This window comes from Ooceraea biroi, chromosome 11, assembly GCF_003672135.1.
Source record: "Ooceraea biroi isolate clonal line C1 chromosome 11, Obir_v5.4, whole genome shotgun sequence".
Classification (NCBI taxonomy): Eukaryota; Metazoa; Arthropoda; class Insecta; order Hymenoptera; family Formicidae; genus Ooceraea; species Ooceraea biroi.
Window position 1 is genome coordinate 716801 of NC_039516.1, and position 20464 is coordinate 737264.

Genomic DNA, 20464 nt, shown 5'->3' on the forward strand with positions numbered 1-20464 from the left:
GTTTTTTTGGTCCTGGATTTTTCCGCCGTTGTTTTGCTTGCCATTCTCTTGTTCAGTCTCATCACCAGCATCCGTTGTACGTGATCACACTGGCTGCGTTCAGCGGAGAAAACTGCTCATGCTCAGTGAACGCTCAGTGATTCTTTAATATAATTGGTTTTTGCCTTTAGGGTGCCGTCCCATGGAGCGTAACTTGCGTAAACGTAACTTGCGTCGACCAATCAAATCTTTGCCTGCAGAAGCTGATATCCAAATGAAACAATGTGATTGGACAACGCATATTACGCTTACGCAAGTTACGCTCCATGTGACGGCACCCTTATAAATATCTAAATATTTAAATATCTTCTCTTCCGTATCGTTCCGTATTTTATAAACATTAGCACAATAACGAGTGCTATGAACGTTCCTAAAGACCGATATCCAGGCAAGGATACAAAGAAAACAGATAGAATGGTGCAATAACCTTCGTATGTCACGCGAAACTCCTCAAGAGAGTCAAGAGAGAAGATAATATCAAAACAAACAGAAATGCTGCAATTAAATAAGTGCATTTCATCCCGGTTGTGGTATACATCTCTGAATATTTTTCAGACAAATAGTGACAGTAGCTTTTTGAAAGAATTTCATCACAATTGTTACATTGATTTAGCAGAATTGGAAGCTGTGGTGGAGAGCTTGATGTAAGTGAAGGTTTCCTGCTAATTACATAGGTTATATTATACAGATACACATCTGAAATAATTTATAAATTATCAGTTGAAAATTTGTTACATACAAAAATTGCATGATTTCAAGGAGGTTATTCCTTCATGTATGTATTTCTTTTATAAATGGAGAGGTTTCGAATGTTCGCAGATCCTCTTTGTTTTTTAAAATGAAATGTTACATCACAGTGTTAAAAAATATGTTAGTTAAAGTTAGTTAAATATGCTACAAAAAAAGATCACTTCTCATTTAAAAACTATTATAGCTCCGACATTTTCATGTTGGAAATTGTTTCTTAGAATGTCCCATAGAATCTTTAAGATTATTACCGATAGTTTGGAATATCTTTTGTATGTATGTGTGTGTACACGCACGATATATGATGTTTATTTTTATGTTTCATGATGTACTTTCATAGAGATTCTCCAAATGAAAAGCAATACCAATGGATCGCCTATACATTGCTGTGGAAACTCATGGACAACAAGTCATCCAATATTGATTGTAATATAAGACGCAATATTCAAACACAACTCAATTACATACAAATGAGAAATGCCATGGAATTATGTGGGAATGTACCAGATCATCTGAACAAGGTATCTTTCATAACATGCATATTGTACAGTATGTTTAGTTTATTATATATTTAACTACTATACTTTTTATTTTTACAAGAGAGAGAGGGAGAGAGAGAAAGAACAATATATATTTTTAATTTGTTACCTAAATCAGAATTCTATTTTTCAGGAATTGCTAACATTTCTTCAGAATACAAGTATAGAGCACGGTACAAAAAAGACTTTAAACACTATATCTCAACAGACTGTTACATTCCTAAAAGAAAGTCTGCACACTCGTTCAGAAGTAGCATGTTGGATCGTAAACAAATTGACATCCACAGTCTCGAACACGTGTAATATCGTTATTGACTTACAAGATATTTACTTTTCTACATTGAAATTTTACCTAGAACACATTCCGCTGAAAAAAAGTTGGTACTCAAGTCATCACGAAGTATTTGAGTCTCACTCCCCGGAGGCTGATTCTGCCGTTCATAGAAATTCATTACGAACCACCCTGTGTCTTTTGTCAAAAATGAATCTAGATGCAGATGTGGAGATCAAGTTTCTAAAAACAATTTATCCTGCACTCTCGAAGGCGCATCACGTTAAAGATATCGAGCTTGCATTGTGTTCGAGCAAAAATAACAAACTATTTACCGAATGGAAGTCGCTTTGGAGCGAGACGCACGCGTGCTCCGAAAGCGCTACTTGCTTGCTCGCGGCGTATAAAATCAATGAAAGTATATGCAGATTAACAGAAAATTCTGAAATATTTTTGTGCGAACGAGAATTACTCAAAAGAATCACTGTAAGGCGATTACACTGGTTAAATGATATTCTCGTGAGTATTTTTATCCTTGTTATAACTTTAATCGATTGACAATTAACAAGTCAAATGTAGATTGTACATTTAATATTTAAATTAATAATATCCCTCATTAAGGATTAAATGTTAAATTTATATGTTGCAGGATATATGTTATATCTTAATTAGGAACGGTAAATACAGCGAAGTCGAATTATTGTTATCGTGCGACTTGTTGAGGAGATTATATCCAGTTTTGCTGTTCAAAATATTAAACAGCTGCCCACAGGAAGAGATTGATTCCCTTGAAAACTGCGAAAGTGACATTCTCGTCTGTGAATCTATTAAATTCCTACTGGAGAAGTGCTATCTCGATTTACACGGTGACTACGATTTAAATCAAACGTACATACTTTTAAGGGATCATATTAAAGTGACAGAATATATCTTGCATTGGAAGAAAAGATACTTTACGAGAACGAGATCGAACACAAGAGAATCGAAAAGTTTGCAGTCTGATTTAATTGAGGAACAGGCAGTGTCTGTGAAACGAATTCTGTCGCTGTTATCAGAACGCAATGTACTCTCCGTCTTGAAAGCGACGACGAACATCTACGATCAGGATCACAATGCCATTCAACATTTACTGAAAGAATCTATTTCGCAGTCGGAAATCTTTCGGGCGTATTGTTGCATAGAAAGCGCTTTGAAAGCTATTTTATTATGTGAGTTTTACAACAAGGAACACAAGCAGATCACTAAATATTTTACTGACATGGTGTCACACTTATCCTCCTTACTCCCGCTGCTGCTGAGGATAGAAATCATAGAGAATATATTTTCGCTATTGTTCCTGCGTTACGAAGATTTTAACGTTAGAGATGCGAATGCCAAAGATGATTATTGTAACATTTCACTCGAGGAGGCGGACGTTGCCAAGTCGTTAGAGTACGAGAAGTCGGGCTTCATAGCTAATAAATATGCCGTAAGGGACATGCTGCATTACTTGTGGGAGTGCACTTTAGTTACGACACGAGATATCGATGCTCATTTGCAAGCGTCCGAGTTACGTGAAAGGATTGAAAACCTTCACGAGAACATGTCGATCCTCACGTCGGCACTGACGCACGCCAGATGGAGATTCAAATTTTATATGAGGCTTGATTTTATCGAGAACGTCGGTATTCCAGAAGAGGAAGCAAATACTTCCGTCGCGGCTAAATCAGAATCGGTGATCTCCCAGAGACCGAACTTTCCGCACCGCATCAAGAAAGACACGTTCTTTTATCAGGGAGACAGCACTTCGGACGAAACGAAAATTAAATCTGACAGTAGCTCAGAATCCGGCTTACTCGGCGGCAATGTTAAACGCAGGAAACGTTCCAGAGGCACTGCGGAAATGGTTGATTTAACAACGAAGGACAGATCATGTATAATAAATTTAATGCTGGCTTCGAAAGAGAGCTTGATCTTGTATTGCTTATGGAGGAGTGATCTTCAGAAGGCACATGAAATAATTGAGGTAACGTTACTTTGTATAATGATATATATATATATATATATATATATATTTAACTGTCACGCTTTCAGTTCATATAAACTAGAAAACTAAATTGAGTAAGTAGTTTAGTAGCGCTTTTACATGCATTAACGGTATAAATAAAATCGGACAAAGCTGCAAAAGTAATTCTGGGGTCAATTATCAATATTTATATATTTCTTATCGCAGCTTCGAATACCTCGTGTGCATTGTATTCGTATTCTGTAGTTTTGTATTCAACAATGTCTTCTCTCGGCTTTTTTAAACTCTTGACAAAAGTGCCGGGTGGATTCAGCGTGTAATAACGCTTGGCAAATAAAATCCTTTTCCGCGGAAAGCAAAATTTACAACGGAAACAACAGCAGCACCATCCTGTGAGGTACACATAGTATATTGGTCATAACAATAATCTGTTTATAATATTTTCAAGAGAAACAATAAGCTACAAAATTGATAAAATTACCTCTGTGGCACCAAAAAGGAATTGCCAGGCAAACGTAAATTAACAACCAAATCCTAACAACTAGCCATGTCCTGAAAAGGACCTTCCTCACAGCCGCGACGTTTCTTGTACGTTGATAATCGTATATAAGACATTTTATTGCTTTGATTCCAAAGTGACCTAGCTCCTCCTTCGTACAGTTCTTAGGTCGTTTCAAATCGATTATTCTTTTTAACGCTTCCTTCGGCGACTCTTTCAATTCTTCCTTCTCAGTATAATTAAACACTTTCCCGTATTTTATGTTGTATTCGAGCTGTTGGTCATATTCCATTTTGAATTTCTCGTAATCGTACGGTTCCTCGTCCGGACTCTCGGTATCTGCGAAAGTGTATCGTTTCTGCGAAATTAAAGACTGATTCCTCGGAATGTCGTTTGCCGCATCGTCATATCGAGTTGTGATATTTTGACCGTATTTATACATGGTGTCATACTGCACGCGCGTCAATTGCGGTTTCGCAGTGTATTCCGCTATTTCTGTGTTACTGTTTGTCACGTTTTTGCCTCTTATCACTTGAAAAAAATCCATCTCCTCGTCCAATGTCGTCTCATAATGGTATTCTGCCTCTTCGCGCTTTACTCTAATGATTTTTGTACCTTTATCTATTTATGTGACAGTGAAAAGATATTCTTTATACTTTTTCCTTTATTGATTAACATGTATTTTTATCAACGATGATATATGATTTATTGTACATGTTAATATTGCGTATTTCTGTAATAATGTTTTTATATTCTACCATTTCGATAATTCTGTAATCTTTTTATTTTTCTCATATTTCTTTTATCAAAATCTGTTCTAATTCGATCTGTTGTCTTTTCGTCACTTATTGTTTTCATTGATTTGATTTCATGGGTAGTCGTCGTCTCCTTTGCGCTCTTCAAAAAGTACTAATTGAAAACTCTAGATTTAATAATGTTAAGGGAAAGAAACTTTTAAGCGATTGTGACACTTACTTTGTCCAATTCATGTTTAAAACCAGCAATAAATGGTTTATCCTCTTGTTCCGAATTAAATATTTCTTCCACACGTGGTCGTAAATACGGAAATGCATTGGGGAATTGTTTTTTATTTTCCTTGTTTTGTTCATTGTAATATTTTACATGAGAATGTAATGGTTTATATCTGTCCTCATCTTCCGCGACAAGTTTCAAATCTCTAAGATCCGCTGGCCGAATCATTTCATTTTCACTCTGCTCGTCGTAATTCATATCATTCAATACGATTTCAAAAACTTTCATGTCTTCACTCTATAATTATAATTGAACAACAGTCTATAATTATCATAATTTTAGTACGCAAAATTTACTCCATGTATACGTAACCGTATGAGAAAATATTTGTAGTATACAAATCTGGATTATAAACGTAATTGCGTTTTGATGTAACATTATAATTTTTCTAATTTTTCTGATTACTTTTCCGTCGTAAAATATCATTCGCAAATATGTTCTGTTTCCTAGATGTTCCATATGGAAAATACACAATTAGACGGCGAAGTTCGATTCTCAGAAGCATTTCATGCATTTAAGCAGAATACATTTAGTTACCTTCATACCTCAGAACAAACAGATTTATCTAAAGAAAGCTCGAGGACTTCCACGTTAGAGGTAAGATCCCGCGATTTACCTGATAATCTTGGGAAGATACATAAATGCAATATGTTTGCAGAATATAAGATTGGTTGCGCAAGAAGGCATGCAATCTTCTAGGCACACCAACCAACTCGAGACATTTCTCGCATCTCAGGAAACGCATTTACGGATGTCAAACACGCTTACGGATATCCTAAATAACAACGAAACACTAACTCTTAGCGCGCTCGACTTAAGCCTAACTACTGGCCAAACGTATCAGATCTCGGATAATCTTTGCAATGTCGCCATAAAGTATTTGAAATTGTGCAAAACACTTGATAACACGGAATACGCGAGCTTCTTTCTAAAAATCTATCAATTGTTTTACGAGAGCAGAAATAATACGTCCGTGAAAAATATACTCTGTGATGCTAGAATCCCGTTGTCCATAAAAGAATGGAGAGAGAGCAATACTATTTGGAACAATTTCGAAAATAATTATCGCATGTTTAGCAATGTTGAGAAAGTGGGAATTACCAAGGTACAAACTTGCGACAATAATTATGTCCTAAAATTGAAAAGCATAAAAAGTATATCTGATATTTTTACTAGCGATCAAAAGTATTTTCAAAACATTTATTTCCATTTACAACTTCTCTGCACTATTATTCCAGATACGAACAGTAAGTTTACTTGTCCCTCTTTTAAATTTGTCATTAGTTCAATCGTTAAACCAATTAATCAGCAAATAAAGTATACCGAGAAATTAAATCTTGATCAATTTGTTATTGCTTTTCCAGACGATGCCAATGTACAGACAATATCTGATTTGTTAAAAACGCCATTGCATCGTTATTTCGGATATCAAATATTCGATCTGAATACGGAGCCAGAAAAACTGGAAGCGATCGCTTCTAGTTTGCAAGTGAATTTAATTTACAGTATTCTCGTAAATGCATGCCCAAATATCTCTTATTATAACGGAACGAACTGCAACAATATCAAGTCTCCTGGATGCATCGTACTCAATCAGAATAGAGATGAATCGGTAAGAATCCATTGATTACAAGAATAAAATAAATCAATTTCTTTTAATTATTATTATTAAATATTTATATTATATTTAATTATTTTATTTTTTAATTAATATTATATTTATATTTATTATTATTATTTATATTAATAATATAAATAATTATATTATTAAATAATATAATTGAATAATTTGTTACTAATGACTGATGATATAATGTAAACTGCAAAATTTGCAGGGTGTAAAAAATGTTACGATTAAAAAGCCAAACCAATGCGTTTCGGAGATACTGTCGGAACTCCTGCAGGTTCTGCATGACGTAAACTCGGGACGGTGTCGTCTGAATTACTCGTACTTGAGGAATGTTTCTAGTCACAAAGACGTGCGAACGGTCCTGAGTAAAACATCAAATCTTGCTGTTCTCGATCTCAGCGAACTGTCCGTAGGAGACGAAACACTGACGTTCTTCCTGAACGTCTGGAACATTATGTTCCTCCACGCGAGTTTGGTCGTATGGTCGAACGACCCACCTCTCGACAGTTTACGACACACGATCTCTCTGATGTCGATCGGTTACGTGATCGGTGATCTGGGCCTGGTCACACTCGCTGCTCTCAGATCGAAGTTGTTGGGCGAGCTCGCGAACGACTACAAGTTCTTCACGCGAGTCGAGGAGCTGAACGAATTGGCGTGGCAGGACTTAGACCTCATACAGAATCCAAAAGTCATCTTCACCATGGCTAACGAGTTTTACGGCACGCCTGAGATTCGCGTAAGCTAACGCTCGTTTAAAATTATTCTCTAGGCAGACGGACATGTGCTCAATGTGCTCAACATTGTAGGTGTACGAGACACAGACGTTAAGCGAGAGCTTGAACGACGCGATGCGCGATTATATCTCTTACTACAAATCGACATCGCTCGATGATGAATCCATGGATAGCGCGACAAGACGGAGAATCGGCCTACCCGATCTTATACGGCAGTATCTGAATGCGTCGTCGCAAACCGACGGGAATTCCCTTCCAACGGATGCACGCGAGATATTGAACGAAGATGCAGACGTGGTGTACGTTACGTCCGATTACACGTATGAAGTGATATTGAAATATTCCGAACACGATGCACCTAGTGTCGGAAGCGTCACGAGCACCACGCAAACCCTTTCACTTTGGCAAACCCGAGCGCTAAGACCGACGTTACTGCAGTACTTGACCAATCATTGCTGGCTTCTGTCGTATCTCATCCAGAGGATGCACAACGAGAACCCGACTATTCTGGAAAATAGTTGCGACAATATTGAACGCGTCGCGTGCCTCGACAATCTTTTGAATTCCCCGTGGATCGACAAGTTGAAACTGCTATTTAACGACAATCAAACTCTCGCCGCCATTCAGGACGGCGTTACCACTCAGGAATTGTGGCATTACTTCGAGCTTAAGAGGGAACATTGTAACTGGCCGAGCCACTTGGAAATTTTGAACGCTCTGCCCGACAACATGATGAAATGTGACACGGAGCTGCAGCGCTTCAAGGATCTGATCCTAAGTCACAAGCTGTCTAATCTAGACGCTCTCTCTGTCCCGAACATGCTGCAGTACTTGTATCAAATCAAAGATATACACGTGCTGACGCAGACGATACTGCACAACGTCAACAGGTGGCCGATGAACGTGTGCGAGCACGCGTTACTTCATACGCTGCAGCACGAGCACAGTCACAAGTTGCCGGCGCACTGCAAGCATCGGATGAACTGCATCCTGTGCAGGATAACGATTTTTCACAAAATGATTCCGTATTGCGCGAACAAATGGAACAGCACGTGGTACGACGTCGCGTACTGCACGGAGAAGATCGATCCCTTCCAGATCATCAGGCACTTGATCAACGTGGATCAGTTCGAGTTGTGTCTTGAATGGCTGGAGTGTCAGGCGTTCTCGTTGGAAATACAACCTTCTCTGATACAGGATTTTCTGATCGGTCTTTTGAGGAACAAGCAGCAAGATTTTAAGCAGGCGTTAAAGGTGCGTAATAACTTTGTCATAAAGATTGCAATTGCAATTATGTGACAACGTAGGGTAACTTAGAGTATGATGGCCATAGGCTGTAATTTTTACAATAATTGTTAAATAGTGCAATTTTTGTACTTAATCTCAACGATAATTAATATTTACAGTAGTTAACATACGTACACTAATCGAAATAACAATATTATGAATAATATCTAACATTTTAATTTTCGATTACCTGCATAGTTTTTCATGTGTCTAGTAAAAGTTGCTGTAATGTGAAATAAATTATAGTTAAGCTGCCGTAATCAACATTAGATACATAATAAAGGTATTTGTCAAATAAATATTGTCAAAATAAGATTAAATATGTAAAATTATATGTATGGCCATCGTTTCCCTAAAAGTCAGGTAAGATGGCCAATGCTTATGTTATAATATTTTGATAATATAAAATTTCTAGTAATTATTTTCTCTTTAATTTCATTAGTATTACGTACTTTAAGCTTTAGTGAAATAATATGCCAAACGCCATTAAAAAATAACAGAAATAAATGTATGTTTTTTGCATTTAAAAAAACTATGGCCATCATACCCTAAGTTACCCTATACATATACATATAATAATCGGAAATCTCATTTTACTTATCATCAGTCTAATAATGAATATTTCAGTTTCTCCAAACGTTACCGTTGAGTCAGTCACTGAAGATCTGCAAAGGAGTGCTCAAAAAATTAGAATCCACTAGTGCATTGCAATTTGTTGCCGAGTACTTATTGGAACGCTGCAGACCGGTAGAGCAATCCAAGTACCGAAAAACTTTGGTGGGATTAGAAATTTTGAAGATACTGAAGGACAACGATAGAGCACTGTATATTCATTTGATAAAGGAGCCAATGTTAATGTTGGAACAATTATTAATGAATTGTAAATTTGAGAATATTCAAAAAATTCTAAGCACGTTACACGAACGTTTACAACATCCCGATGTGGGCATCGAGAATTTCGACAAAATTATCAGATTTTATGCGAAAAAATCGCTCGACTTTCGCGTATCGTTTCAACGTGATGAAAGTAAAGCCAAAGGTGTTCTGCAATCTAATCCCGATACGGAAAATAACGAATTCATCATGCCAGCTAATGTGCCCGCTAAAGAGGAATGGATACCAAACGATAGAGTAATTCGAGAATAATTATTTAATAATCATTTCATGTGAAAGCAAGTAAATTTGATTGAGAAATATCAACAACAAACAGATATCTTTTTCAGTCAAATTTCGTTGCTTTCATAATGTTATAAAAAATATAAATACTTTCTTCTCTCTTTTCTTCATAGTTGCTACATTTAAAATCGTTTGTCCGACAGGCAAGAGAATGCAGTTGCTGCAAAGCCGTGATATTCTCGATGTTTAACAGACGACACCACTGTCGGCGATGCGGCCGCGTCGTTTGCGCCATGTGCTCTCAGCATCGCATGCAGGTCGCTGGTTATCCCAGTTCCGTGCTCGTACGCGTGTGCGATGATTGCAAGCGTCAAACGGTATTGCAAATGCGCGCAGCGCAAGATGTGCCATCAGTGTCCAGCAGTGAAGCGTTCGATTACTGGCGATTGACGAAAGACGAAAGGCACAATCGTACGATAAGAGAAGAGTTTTCCTTCGAGTACGCGCCAAATATCTCACTGTGCCTTGCTATTCTGAATTTGCACTCCGATCACAAAATGTACACCAGGTATAGTAATCCTGAGATTTTTTCAATCTGTTTTTACGAATTTTTTAATAATCTCTTTCATTGTTACATGAGTGAAAATTGACTAATTTGCGTAACGCAGCTTTATTACAAGGCAATTAAATACAATAATCATAATAAATAATAAACAACGTCAATTACATATCGTTGACCTAATTAAAAAAACTTAATTCACAAAATTACAATTTTATAGCCAAAAAACTGAAAACCTTCGTGAGAATCTTAAGAACTATGAATCTTACTATAAACATCTCAATTTTGTCAAGAATTGGAGTTGGAAGGTTTTCTAATTAGGCCGACGATATATCAGTCCTATTGCCCTTAACAGGGCGGCTTAGAAAAGTCCTCTAGGCAAGAATACTCTCGGTGGTTTGCCATTGCCTTCCGAGAGGAGAGCGAGCGTACAGAATTTTTCGGCTCCATCGGGAATCGAACCCGGGACCTTCGGCTTTGTAGGCTTGTGCGCTATCTACTGTGCCACGCTTCGCTTCATAACATGAAGTTGTTTTGAAGAGTTGTAGGGAGAATCTACAGTAGGGAGTAATACAGGGTGTCCCAGACTTACCGAATCACCGCCGATTGTATAATAATTGTTTCTTTCTACTATGTTACGTTACTTTATTCAATTATGCCAATATGGTATTTTAAAATTCTCGTACAAAGTTATAACAATTCAAAACTTTAAATCGTGCCTCCTGAAAAATCACAAGTTTTGAGTTATGTCATTGTTGCAGCAAATGAGCGATATACATACATAGTTATATATAATTAGATAAATTAGATTATATAAACAAGCAAAAGAAAGGAAATGTCAATGCATAAAATTCGAATAGTTTAACAGATAAAAATAGTCAGCTGTGGCTCAAGTGAAAAGCTTTCCGAATCTGATTCCTGATCACCTGATCACGCAGTATTTTTCTTGCTCCATACACCAAAAAATTACGGGCGCAAAATAGAGAAAAACAAAATTTCAACAATAACGCTTGCACCATTTAACTGATCTGTAAAACCTACTAGAAGAGTAAAGTAATGATTTATTTCAGCTTCCTGTTGGACCGTTGTGACGAGATGAAACAGTTGCTTCAGCCTGTTAGCGGCGGCAAGATAAATCCCGAGATCGATCATGCGGTTATCATCAAAATGATACGCTCTTTACTGATTGCGGCTAAGGTGAAGTGCGCGAAGCTCGGCTTCAACACCGGTCTCGCGCACTGCGATCGATTTCTTTCGCAAGTGGATCTCATCGCGATTCTAGTACAGTCCGATTGTCTTGCTCTTATACCGACGGACGATCTGGACGAGCACACGTTGAGGAAGCTTCGCGATCTCCTCACCGAGAAGGAACAATGGACTTTAGCGTTGGACGTGAGTACAAAAGCGGGATTAGACACGCAGGGCGTATGGGCCGCGTGGGGAAAGGCTTGCCTCAAGGTGGGCCACTTCGATCAGGCGAAAGAGAAGTTCCACCATTGCCTCGACAAAATTCTGCACGAAGATCTCGACGATTGGGTGGTGCTGTCTTATCCCAAGGAATCCACCGAGAGGGACAGGAAGGAGCTGCTCGATACGCCGACGTCCGTATCGAGGAGAAACAAAATACCGGATGAGGAAGAAAGAGCGAGCGAGAGCGGTAGTCACTCGAAGAGAAACGAGTACTCCAAATGCCGACCGCTAAAAGATCCACCGTTGTTGACCGATATCTTGCAGATATTGGATACCTTGAGTGTACACCGATCTCGGGTGCAGCATCCGTCTCACTCCAAGTCTGACGCGGCACAGGAAATCTTGCAGACGCTCAACAGCCTGAAATCCGTCAGTCAAAACCAATTTAGCGTGAAGCATCTGATTCCCGCTAATCAAACGATTTACTATCAGGAGAGTCTGTATTATCTCTTGACGTATGGAAGCTACGGTTCTATACTGCAATTCTTTTTGCGATACAAGGAGTTCGACAAGTGTCTGATATACATTTTGGAAAACGATTTGGAGCGTGATTTCTTTCTCAACGGGGTTTACCTGCCCTGTTTGAGGAACGGCGATGTCGAGAGACTTCACGACGCAATGAGGACGAGAGATCCTACCTTGCTCGTTTGGAGGAAGTATCTGCTGTTTATCTGTCACTTCATGGAAAGGAAACAATACTGGCATATTTTGTATCAAATACAGCTGTTTATGAAGGATTGCGTGAGGGCGTCGATGACGTGCATTCGTTTTTACACCAACGAAGCGAGCACGTACTCGGATCTGCACAACAGGGTGCATCTATTAGAGGACGCCCAGAAGCATTTGGAGTCGGAATTGCAGATCGAGAGCTTGAGCAAACGAAGGAAGAGCACGAGTTCCGTTCATAATGGTCAGAACCTGTTGGCGATGGAGATGGAGCCATTGGAAATAGATAGGCACATAAATACTATATGCAGACAGACGGAGATCGCGAAATTCTTGGCCAACTGCGAGAGAGAAGAGAGAGCAACGGTTGAATTTTTAAATCTCTTTCCAGATATCGATAAAGATAATTCCCAGACACCTCAATTGCCTACTTTATTTGGCAATCAACAGCAGAAGGTGCACTTGGCTGTTCTAGCTATATTATGTGGCCGTGACATTGAGGAAGGATTCGGCATAGCTTTCAGAATAATGCAAGGTTCGTAATAATATAATATGTCAGACAGTTCATTCCGTGCGCATACATATAAAACGTCAAATTAGCCAAATAGAATGATTACATACGAAGAAATTTTTATTATCAATATTTGCTGCCATAATTTAATTAATTAATTAATTAAATAAATGCTTTTACTATTATGTTTTTACAGATTATAATCTTCCGCAACAGAAAGTGTATTCTTTGGCCGGTCATGTGTTGGCCCTGAAAAATAATGTAGCCGCGATCGAGCAATTAATCAAATGCTGTCGCAGCTCTGGAACACCCAACGCTCACGTTATTTCCGATTACGTTTTAACGCACTGCGTGAAATTATTGTTGAGCCGTTCGTACAATGAGCAAAATCCAGTGCTTAAAAATCATACAGATGCTCTGGTCAGATTAATAACTGATACAGAACTTAGGGTAGGATTTACTTCGACTATATTCATGATTGATATTTTTATGACTTATAAAAAGCGCTTCTTTCGATGTATCGCTATTGTATACTCACGACACTTACTTTCAGATAAACGCGTATATTGAAAGCAAACAGCTGAAAGCTGCGTACTTGCTTGCTGTCAAGCATTCTAGAGCGCAAGATATCAGGAGAATCTTAAAAGAATCGGATAGACTTGGACAAAGTGCAATCAAAGCGATATGCTTAAAATGGCTGCAACAAGAATCGAAAGAATAGGCTTTCGAGGCCCTATTGGGCCCGTTTGATTGGAAAAAGACTAAGAATGAGACAATGTAATTACTGGAATAAATAAGTTATTGTTAAAATATTTTAGAAATAATATGTAAAGGAACGTATTTATTATTATACATATATTGTGATATATATATATAAGTATAAATTTTTTGTACTCTCACAGCAAGTTTGTGTAAATATACTAAAATATTTTCTTCAAGAAAAAACAAACCTAAACTTTTTTACAAAAAATTTTATCGTAGAGATTTTTGACTATCTACAAATGATTTAGTAAGTGTCCAACATATATGACAAACTTGGGGATCCAAATGCTGCAAATTATTCTTTTACAAAATGTCAAAATTTTACTGTATTTACTATATTATGTTGTTGGAGTTACATAATTATTATTACAGTCATTAAAAACGATACAGTATCCTGAAATCTTATCTTATTCAATTACGTTAGATAGAAGAAATTATACCTAGTTTACATCATGTTACTCTCACAATCAGATATGTTGTATATGGATATAAAGTCGAATAATAATATAGATGACATGGATGATTTATTAATATGATGACATTAATGAAATAATTCGTATATGGAGCATATAAAATGCAATAACAAAGGAATGTACGTAGAAAATCTCATTTCTAGACAAGAAAAAAGTTTACAGGTATTTGTATACATGATCCTATTTCCACTTTGTTAAATAATTTCTTGAATTTATATTAACATATTAAATGCACTTTAATATTGAACTTTCTTGATATTTTATGACAATAATTTTATGCTTTCATTTGAAAGTGGTACAAATCAACGTTTTACGTACAAATAATTTAACATTTCCGCTCTGCAGGCCCACAACTTTTATGAAGAGAATGATAAAATATCTTACGTGTGTGTGTGAGAGATTGTAATCTTCAATAATAAAAGTCGCTAGTGGACATACATCTACGTATCATATACTACAAATTTTCTATTCTAGAAAATGTGTTGTACGTTCTACTGTGTGAATCATCAGTTTACGTGGCGTGAACAAACAGTCACGCAACACAAAGACCTAGATATAAGAGGAACGTATCGATTAAGTTATAAGAATAATTCGCTTATATTGACCGTATCACAATCTTACACCATTGTCAACAGATGTAACGGATCATATACTAATATTTTTATATGTTACATATATAAACCTTTCAGAATAAATATATAAATATAAAAAGCTAAGCTTCTTTCCCCAAAATTAATATTAACTAAAGAGAACTAACTGGAGATGCTATGTAGAATGTATAACTTGCACATATTATATACACACACATGCACACACACACACACACATACTCATATATGTATGTAAGATATAAAGCATAAAATGCTCGTTCGTTACTGCTTGTCCTTCAGTAACGACGATAATTTTTCTTCGTATTTCTCAGCGAACTTACTGTCCGTGTTCTTGATGGCCGTTAACAGGGAGTCCTTCTCGCGTTGCGACCAATTGCTACTCCACTCTCTGAACAGCTTGACGCGACATTGGAACAGGCTCGGTGGTCTATCGGATTCTTCGCAGCCCAGCTTCTCCATCCCAGTCACTAGTCCATTCACAAGCCCTGAAGGACCACAGCTCTCCAACAGCACCCCCAGGAAATCACTCCGTTGCATCTCGGACCATTCTTGAAACCATTCTATCATGTAGCGCAGCTGAGCCTCATTTGACAACATCGTAGACATGTTCCTGTTTAAAGAAAAAAAAACGAACGTGTCAATAATCAGCTGATTGGTAAAAAAACGTGTAAAAGCTTTTTTCAATTATGCTTTAAATAATTGAAAAAAGATATAACAGAGAGAAACAAATTATTTATTATTATTATTATATAGTTATTATATATAATTATATATAGTATATATTAGAAATATTTTTATTTCAAGCAACGACTCAAATGAAAAGTCTTCGGAGCAATTTAAAAAATTGCTATCTCGCTTGTACGTCAGATATTGCACGCGTGCATATACACTTTGCGTTTAGCGCTATGATTACCGTCTGATCGCTTATGACAGACGACTCTCATAATTAATCAGTTCAGACTGCAAATCTATCTGGTAATCGCATTTACCGCTTACGTGACGGGAATCATGCGTGCAGATTCGACGAAAAAGAATAATGCTGCACGATCCTGTTATAGGTTAGGAACGCTACTCTCCGCGCAAACCGCGACACAAGAATACAGGATGAGAAACGTGAATAACCTTGATAGATCAGTAGCAACATGCAGGAGACCGAATTACCAAGACTTGCTCCAATCTCGGCAAGCCACCGTGCACCGTCGTGTGTTGGTCTCGCCGGACGTTGGTCGTTTTCACGCGAGACGCACGTTATCGCGTTCTGGCGACTCGTTCATCATCGGACGAGATAATCCGAAGGACAAAAATGCTGGTACTCTGGAATGACACGAGTAAAAATAGAGGCACGTGGTTTTGTCGATGGCGCGTCAACGGCGCGCGATATTTATTAACAAAATTACACGGATATCTCTAAGCTGACAACTTGCATTTTTTGGGGTTAACTTCCACCTCGTCTCCTGCCTCCTTCCACTCCTCATCGGAAATAGATTCGTCGTCCGAAGAAGTCGCTCGATTTGACGTGTCTGCACAGATCGATGATACATCATGCAAGACAGAAAAGACAGGTCATGATATTTATAACTTAGCAATAACGGATCTATCGAAAGTTACTTTGCGCACCGCCCGATACGTCCCGCCGCTCGATCAGCGTAGTTAAAAAGTTATTGACTCTTGATTGTACGTCCCGCAGATTTCCCAGCAACGTCTCAAGATCGTTCTCGTTCGATCGAGCAACCTCGTGTTCGTAGATACACTTCTCGTCTTCGTGTATCTTCACCCTTACGCCGGGAGTGCTCATCGTGCTCCGGGAAATTTTGAATTTTGCGTCAATGATGTATGTATGTACCTAGCTAGACGAAGCATTTAGGTGTTACTGCTCCAGCAGGAGGTAAAGTTGACACTTGGCACTCGGCAGTTTCACACTTTGCCGACCGATCAGGGAGATCCAATGATACCAAATGTGCCAGATTCGAATCTCAACAGCATGTGGTGGCATATAGAGGTGCAGAGACGCCAGATTCTAAATTCGATATTTGCAATGTTATATTTGCATGTGTTATATTTATATTCAATATAAGTATCACGCAATAATCATTTACGCACGATATATGTATAGTATAAATATCAATTTTATATCGAAACAAGTGAAATTTAGTGATTTCCTTTTTAATTAATTTTCTTTTAGTTTATACCATCTTATTATTTTATAAGTTTACTCATTTATTCAAATAAATAAATTAATAATCAATCCATATATTTCAGCTACAAAAAGCCAAGAAAGAATATTTCTTTATTCTTCCTTAGGACAGTTAGAGATCTAAGGATAAGGAAGAATGAAACATCCTGATTTATATCATACAATTAGGTCCTTTGAATGTTCTAAAGACACTCTTGTGCTATCTGGGAAAATAGTATACATATATGGACACTGGAGCGGAATGTAAATGACTTACAAAAATTTTATCTTTAGAATGCATGCAAGATATTAATGAGTTTATATTTTTATCGCATGTTCTTTTTAAATTAAAGAAACAGGTTTATGATAACGTATTGACAAAATAATCTTTATTGTCATAATATGAAATATATAATTATATAACATTATATAATTTATCATATTGTCTTACTATATTACTTAAAAATAAATTATTGTCAAGTTAATATACGATTTGAATATATATATATATATATATATATATATATAAAATATAAATTATATATATTATATATATTAAAATTATTTATATTATAGGTATATATATATTCAAATTATGGAATCTCGTAGAATCTAAAATAACATTATTACAGAATAACTTTGTGATTAACGTCATTAATAATAAAATACAAAATAAAAACACAATGTAATAATTTATACAAAATGGCAAAGTGGGTATATATTATTTGGCACTTAATCGGAACGTTCTTTTGTGGGTTCTGTAGATAAGGATTTTAATTTCATCGTTAAATCAGTCGTGTCTTTTAAACTCAAAAGATTCTTAATCTTCCGACATGTCTCTTGAGAACGTGAGTTGATCAAACGAGGACAAAAATACGTAGTCAAAAAGTATGATATATTTATAGTATCGAAATCAAGGAATTTGTAATACACCTGCAACAAAACATTTATTTTAATAAGTTCAAAAATATCGTATGCCTTATTATTTTCTAATAAATAATTTATGTATTAATGAATATTAATGTATATTTATATACATAAATTTATTATGTATATAAATTTTTATTTATTATATTTATATGCATAAATTGATATCATACAGATATATGTATATATGTATATACAAAAATTATATCTTAATTTATACTTGAATAGAAACCTTAAATTTTTTGCTCAGTGGGTCTATTGTTAGAGCTTTTAAAAAATACTCCGCTGCATTTGCTATGTCCTTATGTAGAGTATAATAAGTTATTGCAATATTCAGAAGCATAACTATTTGCCTCTCCGTTATGGACTGATTATATTTTTTCACCATTCGCAACAAATGTGGCAACGGTTCTAGCTCTCCAGTTTCCCAGCCATACTGAATGTATGAAAGTTCTGCTACAAAATTATTACATTCCGCAGCCTTTTTATAGTACTTTATAGCTTCCTAAAAAATACACTACGTATAGAAATTTCAACTAGAAATATCTGAATATTAGAAAAACATTAACAGTTTAGACAAGTGCAGATTGTATAATGATACGTCTGGAGAAATGTAAGTATAATTCAAATTTCATTGTGGATTGGAATTCGATCGGAATAAAAATATATTCCTGCAATATGTATCATGTATATCTATTACTACTCATTTTGTTTCTTGTTTTTGATGAACAGTAGAATAAAAATTATAAGATAGAATAAAAAGTAGAATAAATATTATATCATACCAACCTTGTAGTCTCCACTTTGCTGGTATAACATCGCACAATAATGCAAATATGTAGAATTATTCGGAGCTATTTTTTCTACACTGTCTAAACATTCTTTGGCCAATTGCATTTCATCCGAGAGGTTTGCACGCAGAAACATACGAGCTAATTTTAACAGTATCTTATAATTAGTAGGTTTTGACTTGAAAATGTCTTTGGCTATGCGTATCACTTCTTTCTCATTAGCTGCTTTTCTCTGCTTGTAATCCAATTCTCTGTTAAACTTATAGTAGCTCTCGATGCGCATTTGCAGGTAATACACTCCGAATACATGATTCTTGGATATAGCATATGCTATTTCAAAATGTTCCTTTTCCATGTCTGAGATGTCAGATGACAGAGCTATCACGCGTCTTTGGCGTCTAAGATTCTTTGCGAGAATAAAATGCCACAGGGCACAATCTTGATTCTTTTCCACTGCTTTTTTAGCAGTATCGACCGCTTTGTCCATACCAAAATCATTTAAGGAAGACCACACGACACTTTGACATCCATACAAAGCACCCAATTCTTCATCAGTAAAATGCTCAGCATCGATATTTCCCAATATCTCTTCTAATTCATTCATTTCTTCTATCTCATACAAAAAGAAACATTTTGTGGCATAAAAAACATGTTCAATTGCCCTTACTGTCTTATGAAATTTTTGCCTACAATAATACTCAATATAACATCAATGTATAAAAAAAGATTTTAAAAATATCAGGGTAAATGTTGCTTATCGTACTTCTGTTGAATCTCTATTAAAAGCTCCTCGCTTTTCCTCATTATTTCTGTCACTGTACCATTATCCGCACTTACTACAGCTGCATAACATTGAAACAAAGAGTGCATCAGTAATTCTAATGGACAAGAGGCATTGTTTTGCATTTCCTGATCCTTCATGCAAGTCATTCTATGTTTTATTGTACTATCTAACATTTCCCAAGTAAATGGACAGTGTAACTTTGAAAGTTTTTGTTTTACACTTGTTTCCTCATGTTCATCCGACGCCATGTTCTTAACGAAATATATTATTTTCGATACAATGTTCGAAGTTCGTAGAATATAAGAACAAAGTTTCTTTCTTCTGAAACTAAAACTGAAATTTTACTTCTTACTTCAAAAACAATATGCCATAATTAAAAAACTATTTATCCGCATGTTTTATGGGTATTTGCTTTTTTTCTATAAAGCTAACAATATGCACAGCACATTTATGAAAATGCAACAGAATAAGAAAGCGTAATTTAAAAGAACACGCTTGTAAATACGTACGAGTTTTTTATATAATAATAACCTTAAAGTTACACAGTAACAAAAGCTTTTCACCTGAATCGACTTGTTAATAACAATCTAAACTGCTACCGAACGTTACTTGGACAGAATGGCATCAAACATGTGACGTATTAAGAATAATTAAGAATATTTATTGTTGGAAATCCCCGATTACCATGGATTGAAGTGATAACAGATGTACAGCCTGCGCACTGATCTATATAAATGGATTGCAGACAGCCTTTGTTTGCAGGCCACCGGAGTGTACCCAAATGAAGGTCGGCCATCTTGTTAGTTACAGGTCCGCGCATGCGCGTCGGTTGCCA

The 20464-nt window shown here is 36.4% G+C and overlaps 5 protein-coding genes and 3 long non-coding RNA genes across 21 annotated transcripts; 3 read left to right on the forward strand and 5 right to left on the reverse strand.

Moving 5' to 3' along the window:
• Positions 1 to 341: 341 nt before the first annotated feature.
• On the forward strand, positions 342 to 14046 carry LOC105274643. Its single transcript, XM_026973554.1, has 14 exons — positions 342 to 683; positions 1127 to 1307; positions 1459 to 2115; positions 2246 to 3601; positions 5583 to 5729; positions 5791 to 6379; positions 6497 to 6744; positions 6968 to 7501; positions 7572 to 8753; positions 9414 to 9917; positions 10106 to 10470; positions 11532 to 13132; positions 13305 to 13558; positions 13662 to 14046. The coding sequence occupies exons 1-14, from the start codon at positions 532 to 534 to the stop codon at positions 13827 to 13829; spliced, it is 7938 nt and encodes a 2645-aa protein (XP_026829355.1). The 5' UTR covers positions 342 to 531; the 3' UTR covers positions 13830 to 14046.
• On the reverse strand, positions 3646 to 4706 carry LOC113562888. The gene is made up of 2 exons (XM_026973570.1): positions 4083 to 4706; positions 3646 to 3991 (listed from the first exon to the last, which is right to left on the reverse strand). The coding sequence occupies exons 1-2, from the start codon at positions 4645 to 4647 to the stop codon at positions 3789 to 3791; spliced, it is 768 nt and encodes a 255-aa protein (XP_026829371.1). The 5' UTR covers positions 4648 to 4706; the 3' UTR covers positions 3646 to 3788.
• On the reverse strand, positions 4663 to 5575 carry LOC113562887. The gene has a single exon (XM_026973569.1). The coding sequence runs from the start codon at positions 5358 to 5360 to the stop codon at positions 5055 to 5057; it is 306 nt and encodes a 101-aa protein (XP_026829370.1). The 5' UTR covers positions 5361 to 5575; the 3' UTR covers positions 4663 to 5054.
• Positions 10511 to 11592, reverse strand: LOC105274642. The gene is made up of 2 exons (XR_893106.3): positions 11503 to 11592; positions 10511 to 11183 (listed from the first exon to the last, which is right to left on the reverse strand). It is a non-coding gene; the product is annotated as an uncharacterized LOC105274642 (long non-coding RNA).
• Positions 14047 to 14183: 137 nt separating the features above from the next.
• LOC105274644 (uncharacterized protein C14orf119) lies at positions 14184 to 16868 on the reverse strand. 6 transcript variants are annotated; one of them, XM_011330944.3, is made up of 4 exons: positions 16563 to 16733; positions 16352 to 16474; positions 16077 to 16268; positions 14184 to 15564 (listed from the first exon to the last, which is right to left on the reverse strand). In XM_011330944.3, exon 4 carries the CDS (start codon positions 15558 to 15560, stop codon positions 15216 to 15218), a length of 345 nt encoding a protein of 114 aa, XP_011329246.1. In that variant the 5' UTR covers positions 15561 to 15564; positions 16077 to 16268; positions 16352 to 16474; positions 16563 to 16733; the 3' UTR covers positions 14184 to 15215. The 6 variants fall into 6 exon arrangements, with proteins under 6 accessions (XP_011329246.1, XP_011329248.1, XP_011329247.1 ...); XM_011330946.3 differs by having other exon boundaries at positions 16116 to 16474; positions 16563 to 16745; XM_011330945.3 differs by having other exon boundaries at positions 16077 to 16474; positions 16572 to 16733.
• Positions 15571 to 16365, forward strand: LOC109610674. Its single transcript, XR_002192959.2, has 2 exons — positions 15571 to 15929; positions 16013 to 16365. It is a non-coding gene; the product is annotated as an uncharacterized LOC109610674 (long non-coding RNA).
• LOC105274645 lies at positions 16850 to 17564 on the forward strand. The gene is made up of 2 exons (XR_893107.3): positions 16850 to 16953; positions 17214 to 17564. It is a non-coding gene; the product is annotated as an uncharacterized LOC105274645 (long non-coding RNA).
• A 169-nt stretch (positions 17565 to 17733) lies between these two features.
• On the reverse strand, positions 17734 to 20456 carry LOC105274640. 9 transcript variants are annotated; one of them, XM_026973564.1, is made up of 5 exons: positions 20314 to 20456; positions 19609 to 19687; positions 18844 to 19531; positions 18287 to 18559; positions 17734 to 18060 (listed from the first exon to the last, which is right to left on the reverse strand). In XM_026973564.1, the coding sequence occupies exons 1-5, from the start codon at positions 20447 to 20449 to the stop codon at positions 17860 to 17862; spliced, it is 1377 nt and encodes a 458-aa protein (XP_026829365.1). In that variant the 5' UTR covers positions 20450 to 20456; the 3' UTR covers positions 17734 to 17859. The 9 variants fall into 9 exon arrangements, with proteins under 9 accessions (XP_026829365.1, XP_026829364.1, XP_026829363.1 ...); XM_026973563.1 differs by having other exon boundaries at positions 19609 to 19956; positions 20314 to 20413; XM_026973562.1 differs by having other exon boundaries at positions 19609 to 19962; positions 20314 to 20410.
• Positions 20457 to 20464: the final 8 nt, after the last annotated feature.

What these genes read in the sequence shown, in the direction of transcription:
- LOC105274644 (XM_011330946.3), bottom strand. Translation starts at nt 15,560, where the DNA reads ATGTCTACGATGTTGTCAAATGAGGCTCAGCTGCGCTACATGATAGAA.
- LOC105274643 (XM_026973554.1), top strand. Translation starts at nt 532, where the DNA reads ATGCTGCAATTAAATAAGTGCATTTCATCCCGGTTGTGGTATACATCT. An exon ending in ACGGCACGCCTGAGATTCGC is followed by an intron (nt 7,502 to 7,571) that starts GTAAGCTAACGC and finishes TCAACATTGTAG; the next exon opens with GTGTACGAGACACAGACGTT. An exon ending in AGCTTTCAGAATAATGCAAG is followed by an intron (nt 13,133 to 13,304) that starts GTTCGTAATAAT and finishes ATGTTTTTACAG; the next exon opens with ATTATAATCTTCCGCAACAG.
- LOC113562887 (XM_026973569.1), bottom strand. Translation starts at nt 5,360, where the DNA reads ATGAAAGTTTTTGAAATCGTATTGAATGATATGAATTACGACGAGCAG.
- LOC105274640 (XM_026973563.1), bottom strand. Translation starts at nt 19,877, where the DNA reads ATGGCGTCGGATGAACATGAGGAAACAAGTGTAAAACAAAAACTTTCA. An exon ending in TTAATAGAGATTCAACAGAA is followed by an intron (nt 19,532 to 19,608) that starts GTACGATAAGCA and finishes GTATTATTGTAG; the next exon opens with GCAAAAATTTCATAAGACAG. An exon ending in CACTGAGCAAAAAATTTAAG is followed by an intron (nt 18,061 to 18,286) that starts GTTTCTATTCAA and finishes GTTTTGTTGCAG; the next exon opens with GTGTATTACAAATTCCTTGA.
- LOC113562888 (XM_026973570.1), bottom strand. Translation starts at nt 4,647, where the DNA reads ATGGATTTTTTTCAAGTGATAAGAGGCAAAAACGTGACAAACAGTAAC. An exon ending in TCCTTTTTGGTGCCACAGAG is followed by an intron (nt 3,992 to 4,082) that starts GTAATTTTATCA and finishes TGTACCTCACAG; the next exon opens with GATGGTGCTGCTGTTGTTTC.